Below are 10,215 nucleotides of genomic sequence, written 5' to 3' on the forward strand. Positions count from 1 at the left end.
CGCTTCCGCCTCCCCGGCCGGCAGCGCCGCACGTCACACGCCAGAGGACGTCACGCGCCCGCGAGGCGCCCTGGGAGTCGAGTGTGCGGAGCCCATTACCCGGGCGGCTCCCGTCGGGCAGCGCCGCGCGCCGCAGGCGGGTTGGCTCGAGCTGGGGCGCGGGCGGGGCCCTGTGCAGAAGGGGGGGGGCGCGCTCTGGGTGCGGAGCGGGAGCCCGGGGGGTCCCTGTGCAGAGGGGGCGGGGCGCAAGGGGCGCGTGGGTGCGGAGCGGGGAGCCGCGGGGCGAGGGCGGTGCGGAGCCGGGTGGGGCCGGCGGTGCGGAGCGGGTTGCCGCGGGGCGAGGGCTGGGCGCTCCGGGCTAACCTCGGCTCCTCTCCACAGGGAGGCTGTTCCAGACCTGCCCTCGGGATGAAGGACTCGCTGTCGCTGCTCGCCCGGATCCCAGCCCACCCTGACTCTCGTTGCTGGTTCCTGGCCTGGGACCCCTCGGGGACCCTGCTGGCCTCCTCCGGGGGAGACCGCAGCATCCGCATCTGGGGCAAGGAGGGTAGGGAGCCGCTGCCAGGTCGGGCCTGCGCTCTCAGCTGGTGGGTGGGGACCCGGCTCTGTCCTAGGAAGGTGAAATCCCAGCTGCTCCTGGAGTCTCCTGCGTCCAGGGAGCCCATGGGCTGCTGCGTCTCTTAGTGCCTTGGTCATAGGCAAAGCTGTTTGTGAGCGGGGCTGAGAAGGGAGCTCTTGCTGCCAAGCCCCCACTCTTCACTCATCTCTGTCTTGTTCTCTGCCCTAGGGGATGGCTGGGTGTGCAAATCGGTGCTGGGCGAGGGGCACCAGAGGACCATCCGGAAGGTAGCCTGGTCCCCGTGTGGGAGCTACCTGGCTTCAGCCAGCTTTGATGCCACCACCTGTATTTGGAAGAAGAGCCAGGATGAGTTTGAGGTACGACTGTCTCCACAGGGCTGAGTGTAGAGGATGTTTGTGGAGTCGGTGCTGGTGTCAGGTGCTGATTTGAGTGCCCTCCAGAAGGATCAACAGAGTCCGGAGAGCAGCAGAACACGCATTCTTCCCCCCACCCTGCTACTGTGCCCCCTGCAGATGCAGTGGATGGCTCCGGATTGCTGTCTGTCTGCATTTTAGTGATCGTCCGTCAGTGAGATGTCAGCTACAGCTGAGCACAATATTTATTGACTGAAAATGTAGTGTCACTTGACCCAAAATGATTCATGAATTTGACACAAATTCACCAAATAATTCCATCCCCAAAACTTTCTGAGCTGTAGGCGCCATTCACCAAACTGGAGGAGGTGCTGTGTCCCTTGTAAGCTTTAGGCAATGGCTAGGGCCCTCCCCTCCAATTCCACTATTGCAGGGGTGGTATCCCCTAGATTCAGTTCCCCCCCCCCCCTCTGGTTGGTGTGAGTGCCCTAGTCACTGGACTGTGGATCTCTCTCTTTCTCGCCTGTTAAAGTTCTTCTGTTGTGGATAACTAGTCATTGGAGCAGGGTGGGTATCCTGCCACCCAGGTGGGTGCCCTGACCACCAGGATCTTTCTCACTCTGGCCCAGTGACTGACTATTTTGTACAAAGTGGTACAGAACCACCGACAACCATACACACACCCCAGCCCACTTTGTAGATCTTCATTTCTTTTCTAGGGCTGTTGAGGAATGATGAGAAATACGTTAAAGATTGTGAAATGCTTTGAGCTGTACTGATGAAAAGCATATAAAGAGCTAGGTGGTGGTGTGATGTGAAAAAGTGCTGCAAATCAAAACAGTTTGTTTTGGGTTGAACAAAATGTCAAAACAGTTTCTGGTCACTTTTTTAATTCGCTGGAATCTTGCAAAATTTTCAGATTTCGTTTGGCCCAAACCATTCCCCCCCGCCCCCCCCCAATTTGTTAGAACTGCAGCAAACTGAAAAATCAGTTATTTGTCCGGCTTTAGCATCAAGCTCCTTTCCTAGGCGAGGTGCTGTCTGAAATCCAGTACTCTAGGTTGTCCTCAGGGTGTCCGGCTGGGGGTGCGGGCTCTGGGGTGGAGCTTTGGATGAGGGGTTGGGGGTGCAGGAGGGTGCTCTGGGCTGGGACGGAGGGGTTCAGAGGGTGGGAGAGGGTCAGGGCTGGGGAAGGGGGTTGGGGCGCAGGAGGGGGTCAGGGGTGGAGGCTCCGGACGGTGCTTACCTCAAGCAGCTCCCAGTAGCAGCGGCATGACCCCCCTCCGGCTCCTATGCACGCGCTGCCCCTGCAGCTCCCCTGGCTGCCCCTACGTGTAGGAGCTAGAGGGAGGACATGCTGCTACTTTTGGGAGTTGCGCGGAGTGGGACAAGTCCCCGACCCCACTGCCTGGCGAGAGCTCGAGGTCCGGATTAAAATGTCTGGAGGGCTGGATGCGGCCCCCGGGCCGTAGTTTGCCCATCCCTGTCCTACCTCTTGTAATAACTGGCTAAGCCGTGAACCCCTTCCAAAATGCATGAGTATTAACTCTTCTAATGCTGGATAATCTCGTTCTTCATATAAATCTCCAATCTCTCGTAGAACTAAGCATTGCTCATGGCCTCAGTGGTATCCCATAGCAGGGAGTTCCATGGGCTAATCACTGCTTGTGTGAAACAACTTCTCCTTCAATCACTTTTGAACTTGTCCTCTTGCAGTTTATTGAGTGTCCCTTATTCTTGTGATCAAGAGCCTGCAGGGAGATCTCTAGGGCGTGGCTTGAAATGGGAACACATATTCATAAAGATGCAGAGTTTCCAATTTAGTGCTAGATTCCCCACACTTGGTGGATGGCTGGCCCAGTACCTCTGAGGGCAGCTTCCCTACAAGACGCGGAGTTGCAGTCGGGTGCATATGGGATGAGTGCGATGGGGTTACAGCAGAGGGGATGCGGCCTGGCACGTGGAGCTGGACCAATGGGGGCACTGAGAGCATGTGGCCGAGCTAGGCTCCTCGCTCCCTGGGGCTGGCTTAAGCACAAGCTCCTTCTCTCCCTCTGACAGTGTGTGACCACCCTGGAGGGACATGAAAACGAGGTGAAGTCTGTATCCTGGGCCCCATCTGGCAGCCTCCTGGCCACCTGCAGCCGAGACAAGAGCGTCTGGGTCTGGGAAGGTGAGAGACAGGTCTGAGGGGTGTGGGGACCAGGAGCACCATGGGAGATATATGGGGAACCAGGTTTGATGGTTCTCAGGACTGAGTCACCTTGTTACCCCGTACCTCCGGCTTGCCCGTGGTGCCTGGATGTTAGCTCCCGGACACCACCGGCCTTTCAGCCGCTCTCTCCCCTCTGGGCTAGGCTAACAATCTGCCTTGCAAGTTAACAAGAGGTGCACCCCAGTCTCCAAGTCCCTTTGAAGTATTCCTCTGATATCCAGCCCCTGACACTGGCTACTCACAGAAATCCTGTAACTTCTGCCCCCAAAGGAGCAGGGTACCTCAGTTTGACCTTAAAGCACCACTTCTGTACAACACACAGCCCTTGTGAACACTTCTAATAAAACAAAAGAAGGTTTATGTAAGAGTAAAGATTCCACCAGACGCAAAGCCAAATGGTGGAAACAAATGGTTACAATAAAACCAAAATTATAAACCACGCACTAGGGCCTACATTTATTAACAGTTCCCTTTCCTAGCTAATAAGGGAAGTCGTGTCATCCTCCCCAAAAAGTTCATCTCTGGCAGAGCTGGCTGCTTTCCAGGAGCCAGGATCCACATGTTTATGACAACACCCCTGCTCTTCAAGATGAGTGTCTTTCCTGCTGAATCAGTCTTTGGTCTCTGTTCACAGCTGGGGTGCTCCCCTGTCTGCTGGGGTGTTACAAGGTTTTCTTTTTTCCCTCCACGTGGTTTTGATTGCAGTTGACTTTGATGCTTTTCCCTTGAGTGATCTGGGAGGGAGCAAGGGTAGACAATTGACTCTTGTATTAAATCACCAGCCAACCAGGCAGGGGTGACAGCGTCCTGCTGGAAGGGGCTGTCACTGAGATGCATGGTTCCCTGGTGGCTGACTTTTACTCCAAGACCATAAGTCACAATTTTCAATATAGTTCTATTATTCCTTATCTATTGCACATATGTATATGGTGCAATGAGTATTGATAAGTTACAAGCTTTCAGTAGAGAGCTCGCATGCTACCATGATGTACCATGGACCTGAGTTTGTCAGGTCTGAGACATGAGCTACTTGTCAAGAACAGTGAACCGTTGGCACTCATGAGCCTGTGTCACACCAGGTGTGTCAAGAAACATGAGGTGGGATCATGGGTGGGGGGCTGGGACCTGAGACCTGGAGGATCATGGGAAAGATGTGGGCAGACCAGCTGGGTCTGGGCAGGGGCGGCTGAAGGACTAAAGAGCAGCCCTGTTATCTGTGCTGACCTATTCATGTTGGGTGCTGCAGAGTCAGGACTTTCCCTTTGCCCCTCCGTTGGGCAGTCACAGGGATGCAGAAGGGTGCTGGGCAGAATCACCCACAACCCCTTCTCTCTCACAGTGGACGAAGAGGACGAATACGAGTGTGTGAGTGTCCTGAACGCCCACACGCAGGATGTCAAGCACGTGGTCTGGCATCCCAACCAAGAGGTGAGGGCTCTCCTCAGTGGCCTCCCTAGCCCCGTCCCAGGTCTTCAGTCGCTCCAAACATCTGCTGTCCTGGTGCAGTGCCTGTCGTTGCTGTGATCCTAGGCAGGTGCCAAAGGTGGTGGGAGTTGGTGGTGCAGCTAGAGCTGGGAGAGGAATCCATTGGGTCTGATTCTGGGCAGAGCCCAGAGGCACAAAAGTGATCAGCTGACTGGCTCCCTTTCACCCAACTCCCTGAGCAAGAGGCATACAGATCCCCCCCACAACCTTGCCAGTGGAGGGCAACCCTGCCCTGGAGGGAGCTCTGCTGTTCTGGGGAAAAGGGGGGCTTCAGGCTTGGCTCCCCAGAGCCATGTTCCCCTTAGCCTGTCTCTTTCCTTCCAGCGGGGGGGGGAATCTAAAGGCCACATTTTCGGTGGGTGTGCAAGGCCCCGTGTGCTGCCCCTCCATCCTGGCTCTCCTGCTCCAGAGCTCATTTGTGTCCCTCCTCTTCCCCCATCAGCTGCTGGCATCAGCCAGCTATGATGACACGGTGAAGCTGTACCGCGAAGAGGAGGATGACTGGGTGTGCTGTGCCACGCTGGAGGGACATGAGTCCACGGTGTGGAGCCTTGCCTTCGACCAGAGTGGGGAGCGCCTGGCCTCCTGCAGCGATGACAAGACTGTGCGCATCTGGCACCAGTACAAACCAGGCAATGAGCAAGGTGAGCAGGGCAAGCGGGGGGCAGTGTCTCCTATCCCAGGAGCCACTCCTACCCCACTGCCGTCCCGGGAGACTGGAGCACTAGAGAGAGAGCGGTGCATTGGTACCATCCCTAGTATATACAGCTGCAGAAATGGGAGAGGATTTGCCCAAGGTCACACAAGGAGTTGGTGGCAGAGCTAAGAATAGAAAGCAGGACTCTGGACTCCTTGTCCCCGGCTCTAACCATTAGACTCACTCCCCTTTATATGTAGCATTGATCTGGGTGAAGCTGGTTGAGAGCGAGGGACAAATAGCCCTGGCTAGTCAGACAAACGACTCAGGAAAGTGCTGTGTCAGCTGCTCCCGACACCTCTGCCAGGGCACATACACCCTGGCAAAGGTAACCCAAACCCTCTGCATCTCTGAGTCAGGCCCAACTGGCACCTGTGCCAATAGGGATAGCAGACCAGCTTCCAAGGAAACCTACCTGTGCTTCGCTCATCTTGCCCCTCCTTCTGGAGCAGCCGAATCTGTGACTGTCACGGAGTCCCCGGGCCGATGCTCTGGAACGACTCCCTACAAAGCCAGTCAGGACTCTGGGGGAGCCTCCTCTCTCTGAGCAGACTGTCGCCAGGGCAAGAAGCTCACACGGCTTCACCTTCCTGGGTCTGACCCCGGAGCATTCATCATCCTCTGCTCCTCCGTGCGCTTCCTGCAGCGAGTCGACCTGTGTGGGGCTCCTGGGGAGGCCAGAGGGCCTTGCAGCCCAACTCCACAGTCAGCAGAGACTTGTCTCAGTCAGTGTAAAACGGAAGGTTTATTAGTCGAGAGGAACACAGCGTAGAACAGAGCTTGTTAGCACAGAAATCAGTGACTTTCAGCCAAGTCCATCTTGGGGGAATCCCTGGCCAGACGCCCTGGACTCCCCCTCCAGTTCCCCCAAGCAGACGGCCCAGCTTCCAGTCACCTGACCTCAGGCCCCCCCCCTTTGCTCCTCCTCCTGGTCTTGTCTTGCTTCCCAGGCAAAGTGTCACCTGGTTGTCACCTAGTGGCATCCTCACCTCCTCCCGAGGAATACACCCCCTTATTCCCACCACCTAGGCAGTGGTGGAGCATGCAGGGAAACTGAGGCGCGCACACAGCATTCATGCAAAACAGTAAAACTCACATAGGCTCAACAGTAAGACTCACAGGCTCGCATACAAGATAAGAAGGGAAAATCCCACTTTGTCACAGTGACACCTACTGCTTTACGTTCACTTAGTGCCACTAGGATGCTTGGTGCCAGAGCTACAGACCTCCCCTAGAGCCGGGTGCCCCGATGGACTGGTGTTCATTGCCCTAGAGTCCAGGCAGACTTTCCCCATGTGCTGGAACAAAGACTGCACTGCCCCTACCCATCAGGCCCTGGGGCAGTGCTAGTGTGACCGAATGTCTTCCCTTCCTGGTCCAGAACTGGAACACGGGAGCAAGTGCTGCTTATGCCTCTGGGACTCTGCTGCACGCGCTGCAGGCAGAACTGCTCTGATTGCTGTCTGGTGTATTGCAGGGGTGGTCTGCAGCGGCGCTGACCCCAGCTGGAAATGCATCTGCACCCTGTCTGGCTTCCACACCAGGACCGTTTACGATGTGGCATGGTGAGCCTGGGCCTGGGAATGCTCAATCCAATCCACACTCCGTGGTGGGAGGGGTTTGTCCTGCAGGGACCCCTGAATACTTGTGTGAGAATCACTCCCAGGGTGCTGGCACTGCAGGCCACGCAGTGACTGATGCAGCTGAGTCCCTGCCTGCCAGCAGCTGCTTCACATCACTCCTGTCCCTGAAGCATGATGGGAATTTCAGGGTCTGGCCAACACCCGTGCAGTGGGGCCATGATCAACTTAGCACAGTGGGTAGTGCCCACAGCACCACCAACCAGCTAGGCTAGAAGGAGCTCCAGTTCTGGGGCCCCTCATATAGCTGTAGGTCACCAAGCAAGAGCATATTGCCACTGAACTGTTCTGAGTGCTGGAGAACATGACTCCAGTTGCTTCCAGGACCCCTCCCATTTAGCGGTGGGAGAGCAGCAGGAATGGTCAGCCCCCCCACTGTCAGATGTTTAAAATAGCTCTGACTCAGCACAGTGGAGAGACCTGAATTTACTCCTGGGGAATTCTGCACCACCGCCCAGTGCAGAATTTGCACAGATTTAATGTTCTGTGCAAAATTTCATTTTTTTCCTGCAGAACTGGAGCAGCTGGCTGCCTCTAGGGGCCTCTGGTTCCCCAGCTCGCACTGGGTGGGCGGGTTGTGGTTCCTGGGTTTGCCAGCCCCGCTCAGTCACAGGGTGCGGCTGGGCCCCCTTCTTGCACGGGAGGCCAACAAACAGCACCTTGTGGGGAGAGGCAGCTGGGAGCTGCAGGGAGGGGAGACTGAGGGTAAGGAGGAGGCTGCGGGGGGTGTGTGTGAACCTTTACACTGTGCCTCCCTGCTATCAGCAGGTACAGGTTGTCTCTGCCCGGCGGGACATTAATGCACCTGCATGGAGTGGAGCCTGCGGCTGGGCTCTGGAGGGAGGGAGGGGCAGGCATGGGTGTCTGGGCCGGAGGGTAGCCTGTGGCTGGGCGAGGGAGGGAGGGGGGCGGGCATGGGTGTCTGGGCCGGAGGGTACCCTGTGGCTGGGTGAGGGAGGGAGGAAGGGGCAGGCATGGGTGTCTGGGCCGGAGGGTAGCCTGTGGCTGGGTGAGGGAGGGAGGGAGGGGGGCGGGCATGGGTGTCTGGGCCGGGGGGTACCCTGTGGCTGGGCGAGGGAGGGAGGGGGGTGGGCATGGGTGTCTGAGCCAGGGGGTACCCTGTGGCTGGGCGAGGGAGGGAGGGAGGTGGGCATGGGTGTCTGGGCTGGGGGGTACCCTGTGGCTGGGTGAGGGAGGGAGGGAGGGGGGTGGGCATGGGTGTCTGGGCTGGGGGTACTCTGCGGCTGGGCTTTGGAGGGAGGGAGGTCATGGGTGTCTGGGCGGGGGGGTACCCTGCGGCTGGGCTCTGGAGGGTGGGATGGAAGGGGGCATGGGTGTCTGGGCTGGAGGTACCCTGTGGCTGGGTGAGGGAGGGAGGGAGGGGGGTGGGCATGGGTGTCTGGGCTGGGGGGTACCCTGCGACTGGGCTCTGAAGGGTGGGATGGAAGGGGGCATGGGTGTCTGGGCTGGAGGTACCCTGTGGCTGGGCTTTGGAGGGAGGGAGGTGGGCGAGCATGGTTGTCTGGGCCAGGGGGTACCCTGTGGCTGGGCCCTGGGGGTGAAGGGGTAGAGGTGTCTGGGCTGGGGGGGGCCCTACAGCCCCCTCCCAGTACACATACATCCCTCCAGCTCCCCCTCCGCCCGGTAGCGTCCTCTGTGGGGAACTTGAAATATAGTAACCCAATGGGGCCAGGGTGGAAAGAGCAGAGGAGCAGAGTTTTCCCCCAAGCTGTGCCCAGCTGGCATGTGTGACACACCCAGACTGAGGCACCCAACAAAAACATAACAGAGAAGCAGGAACTGGTTGTCATTGGGGTTTCTTTAACTCCCTACTCCTGGGGGAACCTCGTTTGTTGTCTGTATTGTTAGAGGTACTTGCTGACAGGTATTTTGGAATAAATCACCAAAATAACTGAAACTGGCATGATTATGTGCTGTTATTTTGACATAAAATATGCAGAATTTGGAGTTATTTGGTGCAGAATCCCCCAGGAGTATGAGTTATCTGGGCCCCAGTGCAGGCTCCACCTGGCATCAACTGCGCTCACCCGTCTCTCACCCTTTCCAAGGGGCCACCGAGGCTCTTCGCTCCAATCCGTCTGTGCCCCTGGGGCTCTCAGAAGGAAACTGCCTCCACTAAGCCTGCCCTGGTTGAGGGTGGTAACCATGTGCAGTGCCTAATGCAGAGCTCATCCCATCTCCTCAGGGCAGGGACTGGCTTGGCTTCACTACCTCCCCCTATCATGCTGCAGCAACGTGCAACAGGAGAACAATCTCTGCTCACTCACTGCCCTCCGTTTGCTGCAGGTGTCGCCTGACAGGGGCATTGGCTACAGCCTGCGGAGATGATGCTATCCGCATATTTGAGGAAGAGCCACTCTCGAGTCCCCAGCAGCCCACCTTCGCACTGACCGCCCACATGCCCAGGGCTCACTCCCAGGATGTGAACTGTGTGGCCTGGAATCCCAAGGAGCCAGGGCTGCTGGCTTCATGCAGCGACGATGGAGAACTGGCATTTTGGAAGTACCAGCGGCCAGAGGTTTGCTGAGAAACCCAGCAGTGCAACGACCCCAGCTCACACCCACCTCCCCCCCCAGGCCAGGGACCAGCACAGCCACGGGCCCGGGGCTGTTGTGTGCAGCAGCAGCTGTTAAATGTTTTGCTAAGAGAATACGTGTCCTGCTGGGGGGAGGGGTAATGTTCCCCTGCACCCCTAACCTGCAAAGGGGGAAAAGAGCAGCCACTACCCCTGCCAGGACTGCTCCAGTACTTGGATCGCTGGGGTATCGGGGTGAGCCCTACCCAAGTTACTGCTAAACTAGTGTCTTAAAGGTAGATGAGGGTTGTTGGATGTTTTTTGGGGGGGTGTCTCAAACAGCTTCTCTGGGAGGTGGTTTGCCAAGGGCTCAGTGGATGGTCAGGGGGCGTGAGCAGCTTGCAAAGGGGCCCAGTATGAGTTCCTTCCTGGAGCTGATACTAGGCTGGCAGGATGCTTCAGCATGTGGCTCTTTGCAATAGTGTAACTCCTGGAAAGGGGCCAGGGCCAGTTCTGGAGCTGGTCCCTGTTCTGGCCATTACATGGGAAACTGGCATTTGCTAGCTGAGGGTTTCACTGGTGGGGGCCATGTACAATCAGTTCTGGGTGAGGCTGTTCTCAACCCAGCGTGGTGTGGAGGGGGGGCTGCTTGCTGCCCTGTCAACCTGTGATTGAAGAGTTCTAATAAATCATGTGCTGTCCCCCCAAA

The 10,215-nt window shown here is 57.3% G+C and overlaps 1 protein-coding gene across 2 annotated transcripts; it reads left to right on the forward strand.

Moving 5' to 3' along the window:
• The first annotated feature begins 11 nt into the window (after window positions 1-11).
• Window positions 12-10,215, forward strand: CIAO1 (cytosolic iron-sulfur assembly component 1). Of its 2 annotated transcripts, none has more exons than XM_045007533.1 (8): window positions 12-136; window positions 382-547; window positions 788-936; window positions 2,995-3,106; window positions 4,488-4,576; window positions 5,076-5,277; window positions 6,808-6,895; window positions 9,278-10,215. In XM_045007533.1, exons 2-8 carry the CDS (start codon window positions 409-411, stop codon window positions 9,516-9,518), a joined length of 1,020 nt encoding a protein of 339 aa, XP_044863468.1. In that variant the 5' UTR covers window positions 12-136; window positions 382-408; the 3' UTR covers window positions 9,519-10,215. The 2 variants fall into 2 exon arrangements, with proteins under 2 accessions (XP_044863468.1, XP_044863469.1); XM_045007534.1 differs by lacking the exon at window positions 12-136 and adding an exon at window positions 194-199.

The sequence above is a fragment of the Mauremys mutica genome, chromosome 2 (genome assembly GCF_020497125.1).
Source record: "Mauremys mutica isolate MM-2020 ecotype Southern chromosome 2, ASM2049712v1, whole genome shotgun sequence".
Lineage (NCBI taxonomy): Eukaryota > Metazoa > Chordata > Testudines > Geoemydidae > Mauremys > Mauremys mutica.